The sequence below is a fragment of the Netta rufina genome (genome assembly GCF_964035555.1).
Source record: "Netta rufina genome assembly, chromosome: 3".
NCBI classification, from domain to species: Eukaryota; Metazoa; Chordata; class Aves; order Anseriformes; family Anatidae; genus Netta; species Netta rufina.
In genome coordinates this window covers 68,855,440-68,877,238 of record NC_140125.1, presented here as the reverse complement: position 1 = coordinate 68,877,238, position 21,799 = coordinate 68,855,440, and the positions used below count along the sequence as shown (strand labels likewise).

The 21,799-nt window shown below is 35.7% G+C and overlaps 1 protein-coding gene across 1 annotated transcript in view; it reads left to right on the top strand.

The window, feature by feature from the left end:
• ASCC3 (activating signal cointegrator 1 complex subunit 3) overlaps positions 1-21,799 on the top strand; it is a 279,639-nt gene that overhangs the window by 242,846 nt on the left and 14,994 nt on the right. The window contains exon 37 of the mRNA XM_084285192.1: positions 14,166-14,390. Coding sequence (XP_084141318.1) covers positions 14,166-14,390 — 225 coding nt within the window. The remainder of the gene's footprint in view (positions 1-14,165; positions 14,391-21,799) is intronic.

Genomic DNA, 21,799 nt, shown 5'->3' with positions numbered 1-21,799 from the left:
AGGTCTAGATGAAAAACAATGAGAGATACTTTGGAGTAATTTTTGTCATTTTCTGTACTAAAGCAGCAGTCATTACAAGTCTTTTTAAAATCAAATGTGGTTTTGCTCTATCTTGAGAAAATGAGGTCTGTCTTGGTAATAGATCAGACTATGATCAGATCTATGTTGGCTAGATCCACTAGCTTCATAAATTTGGTGATTTTCTACTACACTTATCTGATTATCTGACTAGTACTCCTATGTACTGAGCAAATACCATATTGTTCATACCATGCAGAGAAGAGGATAGCATCCTTCAGAGCTTATTTTGTCTGCATGTTGCTCCTTTTTTCTATTTTTGCATTCTACCTGCAAAAAAGAACTGGCTTGTATTCTTGTGCCTACTACTGTTACATCTTTCATGTAACTGGCTGATGATCTTCTGGTTGCTTAGGGATGGAAAAGCATGGTATTTGTGTTTTAGTGTATCATAAGTCTTTTCCATGTTATAAACATAAGCTTCATAGTCAGGTATCCACATACCTCTTTCCTATATTTTTATTTGATGTTTGACATGGTTTTGTTACCGTGGCTTCTGTTACTATTGTGAAACTCAGCAGAAAATTTGGGATTGCTGAAATAGCAGATTTGGAAGGTGGAAGAAAGAAGTTCATGAAATAGGCACTTCCTGTCCCAGATACATAAATAACAAAAGAGTAAAGTTATTAACACCTTATCTGTCTTTTGTTATCTGTTAAGTATTTGTACTGTGAGATTCTAACTCACCTAACCTATAACTTTATCTTCTGTTCATCAACATTGGAACATTGTTTTCTAATCAGGAAAATGTGCATATTTATGAATGTTTACACTTGCAGTCTAAAATAATTTTACTTCTTCAACAGGATTCTGTCTTTAAGCTCTTGGTTCAGTGTCCCATGAAGGGGCCACAAAGGTTTTTGACTCAGTGATAAACCATGTTTTACAACAGGTTCCTAGTTAGATGCCATGTGACAGTTACAGAAATACCGTCCAAGAGCAAATTAACATGAACTGCTTTGTGTAATACTTACTCTGCTAGCCACAGCAGAGACAGTGCTTTTGAGGTTTTTTTTTTAAGATACTATATAAAACTGTTTTTCTGTTCCATAAGGTTTTTTTGGAAAAACAATCAGATTAGTCTTCCTAATTCGGTCATTGTCTAGTTTACATATGTGTTTAATTTAGAAGAAAATAAAGGTGCCATTATGATTTTCTTCGAGGCATAAAAGAACAGTAAAGCTATATTCATTGTGTTATTCTTTTTAAATACAGCATTTCATTGTCAAGAATAGAAAGACTTCATCACAAACTTTATATCGAATGAAAGGCAATTTTGTTACATTCTGACTTTTAAAGAATTTACATATGTGATTTCACATATATTGTGCATTCTCAACAATAAGAACATAACCACTGTGGCTTGAGTACAACTAGGAATGAGCTTCACCCATTGCACGTGCTTTTAGTGAACCCTGATAATCAGAGAAAACAGTTATTTCTAGCCATTAAATCTTTTCTTCACAATAAAACCCTATCTAGGACTGTTCAGTTTCAAAAATTTCATCCCAAACATAGCCATTTACAGGATCATGCATGTAATTTTTATACAACTTACTTATATGCTCTGTATTTTAATATTTAAAAACACTTGTGCTCCTGTTCCCGCAAGGAACATCTAGAAGGTATCACAGTGTGTTAAATAAAATAGTTTCATAACGGTAAAACAAAATGCTGTAGTGATTTTTAATGCCATCTAAATTTCATTATCTATATCCACTGTATTCAAAACATTTCATACTTAGCAGAAAGGGTAAAAGTAATACTTAGGCATATTAAATTTGTCCCAGTAGGTGGAGCAGTTTTGAATATAGTCATTGTAGTACTTGAATATGGTCATTTTTTTACTAGAATGATACCACAATTTTTTATAATTCTCTTTTCAAATGATTGTTTGATTTTCAGTTTGAAAGCATCATATGCTGCCTGCCTTCACACAAAAGCACAATCAGTTGGTAAATCAGGATGAAAAAGCCCACCACCGACAGCTAACTGTACATGGCATAAGTCTTTCATTTTTATGTCATCAATAAGAAAGAATTATGTTCAACAACAGAAAATATAAAAAACAGAAAATATAAAACCTCCTTCCCTATCCCCAGCACACATGACTTTCTGATTAACAAATCTCCTTTCTTTCTCCTCTAACCTTCTTACTCAATTTCTGTCATTACTTGCCAGTTCAAAAAAACTGAATCAATACTCAGTCAAATTAAAACCTATTTTAAAGTTGAACTGAAAGGTTTCTGACATACATGTCCCACCAAGTAGGCCACAAGACAAAAACTGTTACTTTAGAAATAATGTAGTATTTTTAATTTCTTATCATAGAATGCCTCAAAAAAAAAAAAAATCATCTAGTTCCAACCCCCCATGCCACCCACTAGATCAGGTTGGCAAAGACCCCATCCAAACTGATCTTGAACACCTCCAAGGATGGGACATCCACAGCCTCTCTGGGCAACCTTACCATCCTCTCAGTGAAGAATTTCCTCCTAACCTATAATCTAAATCTCCTCTCTTTTCATGTAAAACCATTCCCCCTTGTCCTGTCATAATCTGCCTGAGCAAAATGTACAGAATCCAAGGGAAAAACTTGTGAAAGAGTATATATAGCTACAGTAGTGGAAACCAGTAGGCTCAGCCTATATCCCTGTTTCAAACATTTGCTTTAGTAACTATTTTTGTCAGAAAAATAGGGAAATAAATTTCTTTATCAGGAGCTGTAGTTGCAAATATAGCAGTGAAACACTCCTATTTACTATGTTGATGTTCCTGGAAATTGTTGTGCTTATCTGCTAGGTAATGGTAGTAGTCCTCTGCAGGTCTCATGCTCATAAGTGTTGCCATTGGTTGCCACCTGTGGCAAATCAATTCTTGTCATTGGTGTATATACGCTACTGTGCAAGTTCAGGTGATAGCAAGCTTGGTTTAGCTAGCTGCTTAAAACTGCAGGCAATTCAACTGTGCATCTTTATTTTATTTATTTATTTTTTTTAAGCACGGGAGTCTTCTACTGAGTATAGGAGTCCATTACTTATGGTTAGAATTGTAGCCATCATCATTGTGCGAGATTTCAACCTATGCATAGTTGTGTACATGCAGCCAATATGTTGCAAAATATTCATATAAGTAGCTGCAAACTGACATTTTTTGAGCAGTCATGTCATATGGCTCCATTTTCAAATATGCAGTGTTTGTAGAAGAAATGTCTTCGTGTTTTTTGCAACAAAACTAAAAATCTAAAGCTCTTCATTGAGGTAAAGCTGAACATCTTTAAAATAGGCGATGATGCTTTGGTAAATGACAGAGTTCTCATGTTTCAGCTACTCCAAAACGCAGTCTGACAAGCTCAGTGTGCCTGTAGCCAGTCAGTTCGAGTTCAGCCTGCTCTGTCCTTCCAGACAAATTTAGGTTCCAGCATGTAGTTCATTTTTCTTCACTGGTCTCTACTTACTGCCTTTGCTTTTGACAGAATTACACTGTTGTACTATAAATTAAAGAAGTTACAATTATATTGCTAATGCATTTGTTTTCACAGAATTCAATGCACTTAATGACACTAGCTCAGCCTTAGTGACTGTTGTTTAAAGGCTCACAAGTGGTTGTCGCTGTCAGCAAAGAAGTTACTGCACTGACTTGTAAAACTGTTAAGGAAGAGAATGTCAGTTTGTAGCTGGTTCTCTCATTGGAACTGAAATCTTTGGGATAAGGATTGTCTGAAACAATTGATGTAATTATCTGAAACAATTACATCATACAAGATTGGTATCCAGTATATATTATGCCTTGAACATAGTAGTTTGGTTTTTAAAAAAAAAAAATAAAATAAAATAAGAGGATTACTGAGCAGTCCTTAATGAAGTATCTGACACTTGTATTTTCCTTATTTACATTTAGATTCTTTCTTTGTCTCTTTTTTTTTTTTTTTTTTTTTTCTGATACAGCCTGGCTATCTTCAGAAGGTTTAATTTTGGTTTAAATCTTGCTGTTACACATTATTACATATGACCTTTTAAGAAATCAGTCTTGTATTATTTCAGTCACTTTATTTCACTGTTACTTGGGTAGCTTTTGCTGCCTACAATGCTAGAAGAAATTGCAGAGGTATTTTTGCTATTAAGATGTCAAAACTTTTGTTAGTATTTCAAAAAGTTAATATAGATATTTGTAAATTTGGTATTGCATAGTCAACTTGCTTTAGAGAACAAACAGCTGCAGATTTTCTTCACCTCTGCAGCTTTCCTTTCAAAAAATATGAATACTTTTGTGTGTGAGTAAAAATTATATTATAAACACATTGTTGTTTCCCAGTGTGGTGTACAGTTATTATCCTAACAGCAGTGAAGACTTTGAAAGTAAAGACTTTTTATGCACATTTCAAAGTAATTCTACCTGGGATGATGCTTAAATACAACTTTTCTTAAATTATTGTAGATTGTTATACTTCCCATATAAGAGCCAAATCACATGCCACCAATTTGATTGAATTGCCCACATACCAACTTCCTATTCCCTTTCTTTTCTGTATTCCAGTGGAAAAGCCTCACAAGCCAGCAGAGATTATTCAGATTACTAGTTTTCAGAAAAAGAAAATATCTAAAAGCTATTCCTCTCACCTTAGAGGGTGATAAAATGGCTAAAATCTATCTCACAACAGGTTTCTTAAATCTTTTTCTGTAAAGGTGAAGGCATTCTACCATGTTTATTTATACTCTTTAGTGTGTGTATGCATGTATACTTACAAAATATTTTATAAATACAACTGATGCATACAGTATTAAGAAATTTTATCTTAAACATATTAAATTATTGATTGCACAGTATTCTGTATGCTAATGAGATAAATTCAAACTTTTATCATTTCCTAAGGGCAGCAAGGAAATATAAACATCAGGTGTAGATAATAGATTATTTTTTTCTTCTGTATATGATTGTCTTAGTATTTACTATATGCAGTCATATAAGATGCTAATTTAAATACTTCTTCAGCTATAAGAATGCATGTTTGCTTTCTCTTGATTCACACTGAACAGATGGATGCTTGACTGCCTGCTAATCCACAGCTGGAATGGTTTCAGCAGTTTCCACGTTGCTGGGTTAGAGTGGCTTTTCTAGTGGACTGAGAGGGCAGCAAGAGAGGGATATCATTATTCATCAGTATCCCAGTGGGATCGCTGCCAGCAGAGATTAATTTTTTCTGTTATGCTTGTAAAACAAGCTCAGGTGGAGTCTCTAATCCTCAGGGCACGGGTGGCAGATCAAGGAAGATGCTACAAAGCTAGTTAATTTTCAGATTCTAGGGGAAACAGAAGCTCTGTTAGATGTATAAATACATGATTGCAAATTTAAGTAGCTCAAATCCAAATGGGATCTTCCCAGACATCTGGTACTGAAAATCTCTGTTTTCTTTGTCTTTTGAAAGAAGTTCTCGAAACTTTACACAAGAGGCAAAAGAGGTGCAACTCTCCTAATCATCAGTTGTCTTTCCATATACTTTTTGTAAATACAGCTTTGACAATGTAGTTTAAATGAATGTTTGCATTTACAGGTAGAAAAGATATGGTATAAGTCTATGTAAGAAAACTGAGTTTACGGTGTTCTCGTAAATCTGTGTGCAGTGAACATCATCAAGAAAATTTGTAACTGGCCATCCAAAATAAGTTACATCTGCCATGGTAATGCATGGTATGTCCCATTCGGGTAAAGGGTTGTTCCGTTAATGTCATATGTGGTTAAAGGCCATTTTTAACATGTTACTCAGTTTGTCTAAACTCCTGTCATTCATTATTAGTAGAATGTTTTCAAGTTAAGTACAACAAAATAATGGCAGACTGTCTTAAATGTTTAATAGATTTCAAATATTTTTCCTTTTACTCATTTTCTTTGTTTACTCAGTGATTGCCCTTCTTCCAGACCATTGTAATTATCTTCTTCTACCTCTGCATTACCTTGTAGCTCATGAGTTCTTCAAAACATTGGGTTAGATTTTCAAGCAATGTTAATCTACATAGTTCTACTGAAACGAGTGGAGATGTGCCAGTTTTTACCAGCAGGGAACTACCCTTATTAAAATTTACTTGTAGCAGCTGTCTCTTCCTCTCACAGTTGTTGGTTGTTGGGTGGTATTTTTTTTGTTTGTTTGTTTGTTTCTTAATATATTAAACTATTTTCATTTAAAAGTTTTGCTGCTCAGAGTGAGACCAGTAGCACTGGCTTGCAAAAAAAAGACATTGTGCATGTAGGCACCTTCCAAGTTTCCCATATATTTCTGCCAGTTCACATTGTTTTTCTATTATTCTGGGCTTGAGCCTCTCTTGAACAGAGACCACTAGTCATTTCACCACATGATGACAGGTATTCATGCTTGTGAACTCTTTATTCCCTTTTGTCTCTGGTCACATAGTAGTCTAGATCCGGAATTTAATCCAGTAGAAAAATGCAGCAGTGTGTGTTTGTGGCTCCCCACTAGGGGAGCTGCCACAGGTCAGCGGATCTGAAATCCGGTTTTCAACACGCAGAGCTTTTACAGCTTGCCATCAACATATACTGTATGCACGGGCCCCATTTCACATTGAGAATTAATAGTACTTATTCCTGTCTCCATGTGGAGTTGCGTTAACTTAATGCAGAGGTCTGTTAACTTCTTCCCTGGATCTGGGCTCTGCACTGGAAGATCCCAATGAAGGATCAAAACTGAAGATGGAAAACGACTGAATGCTTTCCCAGGGAAAGTTGCATGCCAAGATTTGCTATTACAATTTTTATTGCTATCATCATCTCAATCAGCATTTGAGCCAACCGATTGAGCCAAACTCAGCTTCAAAATGTGGACAAACGTCCAAATGGAACTGAAATAGATTTCTCATGACAATCACACTTTTGAATGTATAGTCAGAGAGATTTTCCTATTTTTCTGTTAGCACGTTACTGAGTTCATGTACTGAAAAGCTTTTCTGTATTACTGCAGAAATTTCAATATGACCAAAACCAGTTGTTTTTAAATATTTACCATAATATGACTTGAGATTACAAGGGAAGAAAATTGTGAGTCACTGTCCAATCTAGGTATTGAGATATAAAAAAAAAAAAAAAAAAAGTGGTGATTATAATGCATTGAGAATGTCCAGGTTCATAGCATTCTCATGAAAAGTAATAGGAAAAGTCAGGTATCTTGGAGAGCTGAAAATCTCAAATATACCATTTCCAGTGATAACATGTAATAATTCTCTCACGTCACTATAATTCACTTTATAAATGGAATTTGTACCATTCAATTTATATTTATTTGCTATGGTCAAAGTAGCTTATTCTAGGTGAATAATGTGTATGCCATATCACTTTCAGATGTTTGCTCTTATTTTTGTCTTCCTTTACTCTTCTTTTTGCATTTATTTTTTTCTTGAATTGTGCAAGCATAGCAGGCTTAGTGACTTAAAAACCTAAGTGAACTAAAGCCATCTTTATGAACGGTGCACAGGCTTAATACTATGAAAGTACATCCACATTTGGGGGAATAATGAACGTATTGTAAGAATGTTTTTTATTAGGATTTGCCAAAAAAGTAGCACTGAATTATGATTGTGATCATAAACTTATGAAATATGGATTGTGAGAGTTAAGGCTTCCTGAAAATCATGAATTCATTCCTTGTTTTAATATGTTATAGTAAAGTACACAATTTAAAAAGTAAATAATTCTGAAGCAAAATGTAAATGTTGGTAAACCGACTACAATGATTTTATTATCTATTACTTTTTACTATATTAATATTACTATTACTCTACTATCTATTTCATACAGTCCTCTCTCACACATGTATTAGCACTCTTGCATTTTCTTTTAGCAGCTCAACACTGAAGCAGAGCTCTGTTACTTAACTTCATACTTCAGAATTTCCCCAGGCTGCCAGGTCACTCCATGCTACTGGTAGCTAATATTGCTGACCTCTTATTGCTCTGTGCACAGTGGCAAAGGTCTTTCAAACTCCTGACCTCTGGTCATCAGGAATGTCATCAGTAGTTTGTAGTTTGGATGTTTTAAGTACGAGGTAAACTTGTGAAATCTAAACCCTTCAGGGTATTTTTAAGTGATCACTCAACTGTTTCATTGCCCTAGCTTGTGCTTTTTATGATCTCTGTAATTGTAAAATTTGTGGTGTTTGTCAGATGAAGCTATTTCAGAAAGCATTAAACAATTGTCTGTTTAAAGTGAGAAATCTGAGGATACAATTATATATGATTTCTCCAGTCAGTAATGTGAGAACTATAAGAATTGTAAGTACTTTTAACCTGTATGTTCTTATAAACTAAGTTTGTGGATCCCAATACTGAAATGTCCCCATTTTAAATCCCGAAACATAATTATAAATTATTATTATTTTAATATTAGATTTGTTTTTTTACATAACTGCATTTTGATGGGTTTTACAACTTTATCTCTTCAACTCCGCATGCTTAGCTGGAAATTTCCAGTGCCTTCCCTGGCAAGTGTTAAAACTAGAGACAGAGTCCAGAATATCCCAGTCTCAGTATTTTGCTGCTACATAGGTAATTGGGTTACCTTTACAATTTGAATACTATTTTCTTTTTTTTTTTTTTTCTTTTTTGGCACACATCTCTTATCTGTAAGAATTTATTAACCACTAATGGAATAATAAGTAAAATAGTTAAAGGTTAGTATTTGTTTCAAAAAGATACTGAGAAGCAATGAGAACCATGGATATAGTTCTCTATCTTATGTGTATCTTTTTTCCTCCTGTCTTTTTTCCAAAAGTAGAGAGCAGAAGGTACTCCAACGAAGTGCTGGAGAAGTGGCAAGAGAATTTTGCTATTACCCAGGCTGGAGTTCAGGCAGGCAGAGTCCCCAGTGGGAGGCACCAGTGCCAAAGAGAGAGCCCCTTCTCCACATCCAGGGCCAGCTGCTGCCCAGGGGTGGCCACCCTGACTCCTGCCTGCCCTGCAGCACAGGGGCTGGCACAGGGCTTTGCTGTCTGCCTTTCCTCCCCGCCAGCCGCTGACACTGGTGGGAAGGGGCACTGCAGAGTTGGCTCTGACGTGCCAGACGCTGTTCAATTGCACTGCCACATACACATGAAGCTGACAGGGAGAGATGTTACATGGTATATGAAAGCAAGTAACATGTTTAGAAGTGGCCTCTGTGATGAATTACGCTATCACGTAGTAAATATATTTTCTCTAATCTTGCCTGCCAATTTTTGTTTTCTTCTTTTGCATCATGTTTGCCATTGTTGAAGATCTCAACAAAAGTCAGCCTGCCTCATTTCTTAAAAGAGTAGGCCAGGCTGCCCTTCAAATCTGGCATATCACTTCTGCAAAGTTTGTCTTCAGAGTACTTCTTTGTACAAGTATCTGCTGTTTAAAAGAGGCCTTCTAGTCTAAATATCACTGTGTAATGTAGCAACTCTAAACTGGTAGATTTTTTTTTCCTGTTTGTCTATCATATGAACCTTGCAAATGTACATAATGTTTGTTCTTAAAGCCTATAACTAGTAATATATGTTTGTAACTGTCTTTAACTGGGATATTGTCCTAGGCCTTTTAAATACAAGAGTAAATTAACAAGCAAACAAATAAAAAATTGAACTTTGGAAGTTTGAGTTATGTTCCATAAAACTGACACAAAGACACGTATGTTTGTGGGCAACCCTATAAACTCCTTAAAACTGGAGTTTATAGTGGGATCACTAACACAGATAACAGTTTTCAGAGCTGTAATTCTAGCAAGTACTTCTCCAATTCTATTTGTCAATCTACTTCAGATTTGGGGCGAGCTGAAAAATAGTTTTTAAGGATGTGGTCAGTTTGCATTTTTTTTACTTGAAATAAATGATTGCAAGTTGGCCTACCTTTGAACTTCTGATAGCAGAGAACTAAAATTTAATGCATAAAGTGTTTTTAGTGTTAAGTGCAGAACAGATATTAGAAAAAGATGATACACTTACTATATTAACTAAAAGTGGTCCTCATCTTTTCTCTTTTTTTTTTTTTTTATTGTTCTGGTTATTACTTCTAATAGTAATCAGGCACTGATTTTGAACACTTTCACTTAGTGACTGTTAATTTTGCTATCAAATTTTCTGAGAATATTTTTCAGTGGTCTTCTTGTCTCTTTGCACCAGAAACTTGAAAGAGACCAAAACACATAGCAGGTTTTTAAAGTTCATAATATGGTGTGCTTGACTTCACTGTATCAATATAAAGAAAAGGAACATACAGACGGTCAATTCTAAGGTAGTTTCCAATACAGCATCGCTGAAGGAAAGACTACTAGTTCAGCCCTGGAATGTGAGAAACTATTTTTGGTTTGGTTTAGACCCTCATTGTTACAAATTAATCAGCTGCTCTTTAAAGTCTAGAACTCATTAACTTTATAAGTTTTACTGTTCCCATGACTGAACTGAACTTAAAATATTCAAGCTTAGTTGCTCACCTTGATCCCATTTCTGTCTATTCTCAACAAGTACCTTCTTCTATCTTACAGACAGGTGAAAAGAGGTAGTTACTTGCTGTATAAAATATTTCAGAAGGTTTACATGTGGTATATAAGTCTAGAGTTCAGCTTTTCCTATAAATCAGTAATTTCAGCCAACCTTATACATTTTTTGAGTAGAGAGAAAATCTGACGGTTTTAGCCCTGTGGGCACTGTGGAGCATAGTACTTAGCATACTGGATACCTTATTTGCATTTAAGTTCAGTCTGACTCCTCAAATACCTCATAGTTACTTGAATATATTCTGAGGATCAGGGTGTGATTTGATTGCATATCCTTGCAGACTCAGATCTGAAGCCAACAGAGAGAAACATTTTTATAAATGAACATTGAAACAAGCCTCACCAGCTCACTAGCACATTAAGGTCTGGATCACTTGGGAAGTTGATTGGAAATAAACATTCTGCTTCAATTTTTTGGTAATTGTGTTGATAATCAGCTGAATATGGGACACTGAGCAATTCAGAACTGAATGTAGTTGTCATGGAAAGCTAAGGTATGATGACAGCTCAAACATTAGGAAGAGAAATTTGAGAATATGCTCTTCAGTCTTCAAGAAGAAGGAATGAAAATATCAAATATTTCTGAAAACTGTAGCACCCCCCAAAAAATGCAGAACATTTATTTTAAAATTAGTTGTTTACTTTTAGAACAATTCAAATAAAGGGTGATGAAAAGGTGCATATTTGGATCACAGTGTTGCATGATCTAACCAGGAATCTAAGGATTCTGCGGCTGAGGTTATGCAGGAAGCAGAATTCAATTATCAGAATGGCCCCTTGGCCTTGTAAAATGAAACTATCAAGTTTATGCAGGTGCGTGTGACATTTCTCACTGGCAAAGCAAGTCGCTGTTCCCCATATGGCCCTGCATCATATACAGGATGAAGGTTTGAGACAACTCTGACACCTTAAAAACGATGCAGTGGTCTCTAATGCCCAAAAGAAGACATTATTGGGAAGGTCCATCACAGACCCATAGAAAAGAGAGAGATATGATGCAAGGGCCAAATGCTTGATTGCAGAACCCATAGCTAAAATTCCTGGTTATCTCCCGGTACTCCCCTACAAGTTATGCTTAACTGTGCAGGGGCTTGCAAACATGTTATTAGCACATGGGCTTCAGTAGTCCCGATTAATGGAAGAAAAAGGGAAAGTGAAAAATGCACAGCAGCTCTTTGTGGTTTAACTATAAAGTCTGTAGTAAGTTTCTTGACTTCAGAATGACGATTAATGATTGATACGTAATTTGATCTCTTTCCTCATCTGTGGAAGTAAGAACAGTATTCAGAGGCAGTGTACTAAAGTAATATTTATACTATATTGTGCAGAACAGTTGAGCCTACAGCCTTTGCAGAACAGATTGAGATTCATAATGAAAAGGAAAACTAAAATGAAAAAATATTGAGTGAACAGCAGGTCCCATTTGAGGTGATTACAAAGGATGTTTCTTTATTCTGTCTTTTCTTGTGCAACCTGAAAACAGTAGCAGGGGGTTACGAGCAGAGTTCATCACAGAGTTGTCAATCACTGTCATTTAACATTTTGCAATGGAAGATGTCTTTATTCAAGGACAGCTGGGCAAATCAGAGAAACAGATTTGCAGTTAGTAGTCTGTCCAGTCTACACTAAGCAAACAAGGACAGGGTAGACATACTGGCCTCTCACATAAAAATATAATGGACTCTGCTGACCTCAGTGCCCTCCATTCAGCTTCATTCTCAGTTGTATAAAAGCTTCACTACCCATTCTCAATTTCCTTTAATTACCTACATGATGCAGATAAGAAAATGAACCTCACTTACTTACAGTCAGTGATCACAAACAGGAAATTAAGTAGGCAAGTTGTTTAAAATAAGGGGAGTGTTTTGGAGGTAAATAAAACATGTGCTGGGAAAGAATTAGTGAAAACACATTTTGAGGAGTACCAATTGGTCTGCAGTGACTTGGCTGATCCTTCTTCTTTCTGCTACTTTAAACTGCAAAGCAAAACTAAGTAAAAAATCTCCTTGGTAAATATTCTTTAAAATATCTTTGAAGGAGAAGCAAGTTAAATAAAAAGAGTGAAGCAAACATGCAACCTTCTATAGGGCTTAAAAAGATTGTGACCTTAGGTTCAGAGAATAAATGACCACAGTTTTCACAAGAGATCTAGCAGAGACATCTCGGATTAAGCAGCAGTTGTCTTTCGACAGTCTTCACTTCTTCTATCTGCAGTTGAGATATGAAATAAATTAATGACATTCTGGTTTCCTTTCCAAATAGTAAATTGTCTAATATCTATCTTTCCTTTTCTATTTATATCACCTTTTAGGTGTAGTCTCTTTTTGCAGTTAAAGAAAATAGAAAATGTTTGTGCTGTCAGTTTTGTGGGGGGAGGAGGATGAAAAACAGCCATGTAGCTTTTCTTTTTTTAGAAACTGACAAAAAAAAACCTCTCTCTGTTAGGGCATTAATGAATGGATACAGTACTTTGCAATTCATTTAGGTAGTTCTATTAGGTGGTCTAAATTTGCAGTTTTTCTTTACCTCACTCTGCACTGGGTACTCAGTGAATATTTAGTTATTATGGAATTGCAGGAAGTTTGATTGGAGATTGAATCTTTAAGTTAAGAGGAATATAAAACCTTGAATACTTTAATTTAATGGTCTCTTTGCTAAACCCAGAGTTCAGAAGCCCGTCAGGCTACCCAAAATTTTGTGATGAAAGAAATATATTCTCTTAAATAACAAATGGAAAAGATATCACATATTATAAAGCTCTTACTTTACTTGCAAATCTTATATTTTAAAAAGATCATTCTCATTCCAATCAAGAATATATATGCATACATGTACAAGAGGATTTTTCAGCCCCAAGGATGCTGCTGGTAATAACTACATAAATTACCTATTTGTGTGCACTTCCTTTACAGAACAATAAGAAAGTTGTTAGGCAGTTTTCATTTTTACATGAATGGTATTAGTCCATTTTGGAGCACAGAGGATAGTTTTCAGCACCTAGTACATTTTGCTGTTTGCTGTGATCACTGGCCATCTGTTGCTTGGACATTGACTCTCAAACTAATGAAAATGCATTTTAAAATTCTTTTAAAATAAAAATCAGAGCTTTTACAAACTCACTGTGGTTTTATTACAAAAAGAAAAGTAGAAACCCTGAAAAATGAAAATGTGAGTTCTTGACTTCTTTATAGCTAACTTTACTATGTTTTTGTGAGCCAGCTGGGGTAGGATATCTGTAGAAGGACATCTCAAACACTGAATCCATCCAATGAGTGTATTTATTTCACTGCTTTTATTTTCTTCTTCTGTAGTGTTAAAGTCAATGTTGAAAAATTTTTAAAACCCCGTAATTGAATTAATATTTTTTAATATTTCACTAGTTATTGTTTTCCCATAAACACGTGATTTTGACGAGAAGCTATCTAATTACTAAAATGCTGTTTTAGCAATTAAATCTAGATGTAGTAAATTAAACGCATATACTTTTAATGTCTCAGAAAATAAAAACATTTATTTTGAAGCTAATTACAATATTTAAGTATATTTTATACTTTTTTTTTTTTTTTTTTAAGAATGCTGAGGAGTACACAGATCTACCTGTGAGGCACAATGAAGATCAGATGAACAGCGAACTGGCAAAACATCTTCCAATTGAAGTCAATCCTCATTCATTTGACAGTTCACACACAAAAACACACCTCCTGCTGCAAGCCCACTTCAGTCATGCCATGTTGCCTTGTCCAGATTATGCAACTGATACAAAGACAGTGCTGGACCAAGCAATTAGAATATGTCAGGTATAGTAATTAATTTTAATATTTAAGTGCTGTTGTTTTAATATTCACTGTTAGCATGTTGCAGTAGTTTGAATACATAAAAATCTAAAGATTTCTTGCATTGTCTTGTGGAGAACTGGCGCCACACAGTGTGCTATCGCTATGTTTAGAGAGGAACTAGATGCTCATGAAGATGCACACTTTACAAAACTGAAGGTAAACCAACTTAAGGTGCTGATTGGAGGCATCTGTTGCCACTGGGCTCTCCTCTTCTTTCATATGCAATGGCTTTCTCCCTCCAAATTGTGGAATGTTGTAAGTCATTCCTGCACAGATTTGTTCCCTGCAGATTTTTATGCTGACCCCCAAAGAACCTGTCTCCCATGGGTACATTTATTTTTATAGCACCCAAAAGCATTCTAGTCACAGCATAAATAAAACATGTTTTGAAATGTAATTCGGGACAAGATACTGGGTTTTTCTCTGGCTTGTGAAAAGACATGTCTTCTATTTCCCAATTATCACAGAGTCAAAGATCATGTTTTTAAACACAGATTTTAAAGACAATCTGGAGGTTTGTGACTTTTACAGTTGTACAGAAATCTCAACCCACAGGAACTAAACTGACCATGGAGAGTGCTGGTAACAAGCAATCACATGCATAGCTGCATGCCTCAAAAGAATTTTAAAACAGCAATTCAAGTTTGCAATAGAGTGCTGCAATATCTGAAAAGTAGGAAGAAGGCCGAGCTCCATGTGATGCAGAGAACAGATTGAGCCTCTGTTTCTGCAATAGAGAAGTAATAGTATTCTCTATAGCAGAGCTGGACAAGGACTCATTCACAGGTTCTTGAAGATCAGACAGCCTTCAACAAACTGTCCTTTTTGGTCTTCCTCAGTTCCATGTCTATGAAAGAGGGATAGTAATTCTTTCCTCCTATGTTTTATGTTTGCTCAGATTTTAATATTCTCAGTGATCTATATGTCATCTACAAGAATGAGTCTCTGATCTTATTTGAAGGATGTTGGCAGTGTGGTAACTGCCATCATTGTGTCAAGCCTACCAGTTTTACAGAGTAGTCTCTGAGAGATAATTAATCAATGCTGTAGACGGAAAAAATACCATGGACAACTTGGTGTCCAGTGATTAGGGTGGGTCTCAACCTTATGCTAGCAAAAATTATGAGTTTATAATACTAATATTGAACCAAGCAAAATTAAAATTAAGAAAAAGAAAAGTAAGAAGCAAATCGACAGAATAAGACTTGATTGCTACAGTCTGAAATTTGTCAAACAGCAGTGCTTGAATGCAATTCTACTCCCAAGATTTCAAATCTGTAAAATCATGTTGCTGAAAGCTTGAATATATGAACAGTTATTATTCATAATATACAATTATTAACAGAGAATGTCACTTAAGAAAAAAAAATCACATTTGTTTCATAGATACTATTTAATTAAAGTTAATTTAAATGTTTATGAAATTAGCATTTACGGAGCTAATTTGGGGGGGGAAAAAAGGTAAATTAAAGTTATTTTTTTATAATTATTTTGCTCAATATTTATCCTGCAGTACTAAGCAATGTATTTTTAATTGTCTTATGACATAATATGTATTTCAGAAACATAATCCCTCAGAAGAAAACCTAAAACATTTAACAATTCCTTTCAATAGAAGTAAAATGCAGAATATACAGTGCCTTGAGTGTCATCTTTAAAAAAAAAAAAGGTTCCTGTTTTCAAAGAAAAAGAAAAACATGCAAGCACATTTGTATTTTGAAGTTGGCGCATGGTTTACATCTCTTGGGAGAATATTTGTTCCATCTTATTAGTCACGCTTTCCAAACGGAGGTTAAAGTTCCCAGAATCTAAGCAATAGACAGGGTTACACTTTCAATACTGGTTGTTACCTTTTTCCTTAGCACTGACCTGCTGATGAACTCTGGGTCAACAGAGGTGGAAAAAAAGATGTTAGTTGTGAGAAAAGGAACTGAACCATAGAGGGATCCATTGATAAACATATTCAGTGAGTGATGTTCTGTGTTTGTGTGTGAACACGCGCTTGCATGCCCCCAAAAGTAAAATTCAGCAGTGAGACGGAGTTGTTTTTCAAGTTACATTGAAGTTTTGTTTATTTACATACGAAGTACTTTAGGTGATAAGGTTGTATAGCTAACCTTCTAGTTGTGACCCAAACATAAACTGTCATTTGTGCTGGCGGGTATGTGAGCAACATAGACTTTCTATATAAGCTCTGTGTTTCTCTTCCAAGAAACTAACATCTTTCAAAGAGCTTTTACAAGTGGTTATATCTCAGCATGTACAGAGGGTCTCTATCTCAGGTCATCTGCAGAGCAGATTTGCCATCTCTAGCCACTGCAGGTAAGCAAGTCTCTTTCCACCACAGGCAAACAAACTTCTCCACTCTCCTGTGCTGTCTTCACCTACATCTTCCTTCTCTCCCATGGTGTTTTTCACATCCCACGCATTGCGTAGCTTCACTGGCATCCTCTGGCCCTCCTTCTTCACCGGTGACTTTAGGCTGAATGGTGTTAGTGGTCAGTCAGAAAACTTTGTGAGCAGCATCAGCTAACTAAAAGTAGCTGATAGATTTCCTCAAATCTTCAGGAAAATGCATCAGCTAAAATTCTCAAAATACAATGAAGTCCTTTGGCCTGCAGTAGTTGTTCAGAACTTTCACTCTTTCTATGAGGAGATTTCATCCAGATTTAGAAATTATATTTACTATATTTGTACTATTTCATGTTCAACATAAGGATTGAGCTTCCATTCGAATTTAATTGCTAAACTGAACATGAACATTTATTAGTGAGTTGCTGGCAAAGCCTCCATATCATGTACATGCCCTACATGTATGTGCCCTACACGTACATATTCTGCGTAACTGTGAGACAAATGTCAGGATTATTACAACTATTACAATTCTAAATATGCATAAAGTACTGTCTTTTGTAATTTACCCCTCTCCTCCTCAGTATACACATGAAGCACTGAAACAAGATCACTGTAATGACACAAACAGAATTATTCATAGCCTAAAGAAATAAACTTCTTAAGTTACATACTTTTAAGATTTTATAGTGGCCTGTGTAGGAATCCCTTCCATCTTCCTTCTCCCTCTAGGGTAGGACTCTTGAGCAGGGTTGGTTAAATATAAATATATATTGCAGTTCTTGACTCTTTTTTTGTTACTGTAAAATCCGTAAGAAACCAACAGAGTGATCGGCTGCTTTTGTGTAGTCAGTTCTGCTGCCCTTCTAAGAACATAATGTTCATGTTACTAAAATCTTTCTATGAATGCAACAAAACAGACGCTCTCACAGTTTTCTTTAATGTGCTGTGGTAAGATTCCACATCTTCTAATAGGAAATGCATGCAACCACTTTTAAATTACTTTTGCTGAGATTTCTGTTCTGTTTTTATGTTTGAATTCTGTTGATCTATACTCATGATGAAAGATAGAAGCCATAAGCTGTGATGTCACAACTAGGATCAAAAAGAGTATCTTGCCACATTTTGCCACAGCATTAACAGGATTTGAGGAGTCAGGAGGGTAACTCTAAAGAAGAATGTAATCGTTGCCATACAAAATGGAAGAAATGTATTCTGTTACTGTTTTTCCATAGTTAGAATTTGTTGTTTACCTTGCTGTAACAAACTCCATTTAAAGTTTAGTATCTACTTACCAAGGATGAAATTCACTTTCCCTTTTACTAGAGAAATATCAGGAATAGTGATATGTCACCTTCTGGAAGGTGAATGCTGAACTGTTCCCACACTCAATTTTGTAGTGAATGTCCAGCCACTGGGGCATCAACCAGATGGGAGGAATGTCCCTGCTCTACACTGAAAAGCTTGAATGAGAAAGTAACAAGTTTTTTTGTTTGTTTGTTTGTTTATCACTGACAGGCTGCCATAGATAAAGTATAGAAGGTTTCCATGTCTCAAAAACTCTGTATTAATTCATATATGATCTTGGGGCAAGTCACAGAATTTTTATTTGCCTGTTACCTTTAATATAATTACAGCATCCTGCATATTCTCGTCAAGCCTCACAAACTATCTGCATTGTTTTTCACTCAGAAAAAACAAAAGTGTCAGTAGGATGGTGCTGAGCACGCCAGCAGTTGCACAAATTCAAACACTTCTCCACTTATTGCAGAAGAACATTAAAAAAAAAAATAATGAAATGGTTTGTCCAATATTTTTATAGAGATATAATTATTAAGATATAATTATTACTGCAAAGACAATACCCCATCTTTTTTCCTCTCCCTGATTTAGGAGTATGTGAAATGGACTAAATCTAATCTCTTTTTTACTTCTTTTGTCAAGCCTTGTATTTTGAGACTGTGTATTCAGCGATCAGTTCTTATTCTGGTGTTCTAAGGCTGTCACCTATATTTGCATTAATTGAAATGGATAATTGAGGTAGTAATACCATCAGTCTCAGTTTCGTCAGGGCAGTCTCTTCTATGAAATAAATGTGACAGTTGCTGGCTTTGCATTGGGATTGGCCACAAGCCTCCACTTGTAGCATAATCGTTGATAAAATATTTTAATATTGCCAGGAGTAGAACTGCCATGGAGCCCAGACTTAACCTTAAGAAGTGTTTACCCATGGATGTGTTAAATGCATCTCAGTAGGGTACCTGTGCACTGAGAGAAGATGGGCAGGAAGTCAGGTTCTGAACAGCACAATAAAGCGTAGTGTGCATGGGAAATCTGCACGGCCCTGAAATTAGGCCCTTGTGGCTCTGCTGCTGTTGGCCTGCCTTTCCCAACTGTGCTATCCCTCTGGAGAATCTAACTTTGAAATGAAATAAAAAGCTTTTTCAGATTAAGCACTGCATTGGCTGGATAACGATATGCACAGCACCCCTTTTCCCATTCCAAAATAGTTAAAGTTGTTTCTGATCATTTCAATTGCAGCTTTTGCTATAATTTTGAGAATCATCTTTGTTGTACATATTTAGAGGTTTCGAATATCGCACAAACATGCTGATCACTTCAGCTGTCTTAAGAGCTAATTTATGGATGAAATACTTGAGCTAGTAACCTGCAGGCTGTTCGTGGCTGCTGGTGAGAGCTCTATCTACTGTTCCTCAGGCAGAAGTTGCTTTCTGCCCATAATTGCATGCATACAGCTTGCATACAGCTGCAAACAGCACAGGTCCCTGAGCTGCAGTTCCCAGACCATGCAAATGAGAGTGCCCCTCTGCTCTGGACTTTCCATCCTCCTGAACCTCCTCAGATCATTACAGCCACGAGAACTACTGGCTTTGGGAGCTGTACCCCTTGGGTCACTTGTTTTCTTGCCTATGAGGAAATGGAGAAGTTCTTAAATATCTTAAGGTATGTTTTGAGCTCTTGTGCTGTGTTATTGCAGACATGCCAGTTACTCGCTGAAAGGTGGGAGTTACAGGCATGGCCTATTTTGCTGTTGCATATGCAAGACTTGTCCAGAAGTGCCCAGGCAAAGATATAATTGCTTTGTTTAATAGATGCATTTGTAACTAAATGAATGGGCAGCTTAACTGAAGGAAGGGAAGACAATCAAATCAACTTCACAGTGCAGAATACCATTCAGAACCAAGTGAAGGACACTACAAGCAGAGGCCAGTGTCCCTTTAGCCACTACATATTTTCTTTGTGTGTCTGTAGTATGTGAGAGTACCATATCTGCAATTTTATTAGCAGCCTGTATTGCTATTATTCTCCAGAAAAAGAGGGTGAAAATAATAGAAATCAGAAAATTTACAGAGTATATACTGGAAGTAATGCTCATTTATAGGTAATAAACGACAATGAAAAGCTTTGTAGTGATTGTACCTGGACATAGGAAATGCTGAGGTGGAAACACTTGCTGCCTGCTTTTATTCTACAGGTATGTCTGGGGAAGGGGTGGGGGATTGCCTTTGTGGCCGTGGTGTTAGGGATTTTGCTCACTGGATAATTTGCAAACTGCTGTATGGAAGCATCGTGGTGACAGTTTAATGATGATATGGTGCTGCTTATATATAACCCCCCAGTCATGACAAACCTTTTCCCAGTTGGGGCTGGAGGAAATGAGTAATGCTTAACCCATTTGTGTGATCAATTCACTTAAGCAGCTACTGTGAAATGTTAATCACAACTTTAATTTGTACTGCATTAGCATTTTGATTAACTTGTAGGCTTGCTAGCACACTTGAAGCACTTTTACTCATAGTTACAGCTCGGAAATGACTTTTTGATTAATTAAGTTTGTTAGACAGCAGCTGAGCTTCCTGAATGCTAACCTTATGGGGCTAAAAGTTCAGGAGAAAGTTACTGGGAATAACTGTTGCTGTTGAAAAGGATTCTTGTGAATACACTCAAAAAATTTTAATTATTGACAAAATATTACATTGCTATTTTGAAGCTGATTTTAAATGTTAAAGAGGGCAAATTTATACAGAAACAAACTGTATATTTTTCACAGGTTTGGTTGATTTGTCTTAGCTGTGGAACAAATGCAATCTTTAAGACATTGTTTAGGTTGAGGAAACTGGAATTTCTTGCCAAGAGATTTTTCTCAAAACCATATTGTATTTACAGTTCACTAGCCTAGTATAGAATATCAATTTATTAATTAGTAATTTGAAAATAAATTGTACACTGGGATTCAACAAGTTCTGAACATGTTGGGTTATGCTCTACTCAGTTTATAATGCTAGTATCATATTCCATAGCTGCTTTTATTTCTGTAATACTACCCAAAAAAATCAGTAACAGAGGAAGGGTTGCACTCCCCTAAATGTAGACAGTAAGTGACTTGTCCTTTCCCTGTTTCTGATCATACTAATAATGTTACTATGGAGGCTAAAGGATGAATACAAGGATAGTAATCTTACAAAGCAGCTAGGAAGGTCGTAATTTACATTCATCAGTGAGACCTTTATGTTGATGGGAGAATGAAGAATCAGTCTCTCATAGTGGGTAGCAGAGGAAGATGTAGCTGAATATGCTTTAAAAAAAATGGAGCGAGAATGCAGAGGGTAGTATAAAAAGAGTGCCCAAATAGGATTAATTACATCTTATTCACTATCTCTCTCATAGAGTGTACTACTTTTTTTTCTTTTTTTTTCTGTAGGCTAAAATTGTACAGCTGAATGATTCTGATATTTATTTGAAAGAACCCCTCCTATTTAATACATTTTTAAAAGGTAATTTTTGACTAGAACTCTGACCTGTTCTGCATATATGTAACATACAAAAGGTAGTGACCTTAAGATCCTCTGTAAGACTTCTTCAAATAAACTTTTAAAGTCTTCAGTTGTTGTTTCTAGGGTATATAACTAAAGCATCATAATCATGATTTATATAAAACCATGAAACTTATAATACACGGCATGCTTTAACATCTGAAAAATGTTACTTGTATTAGT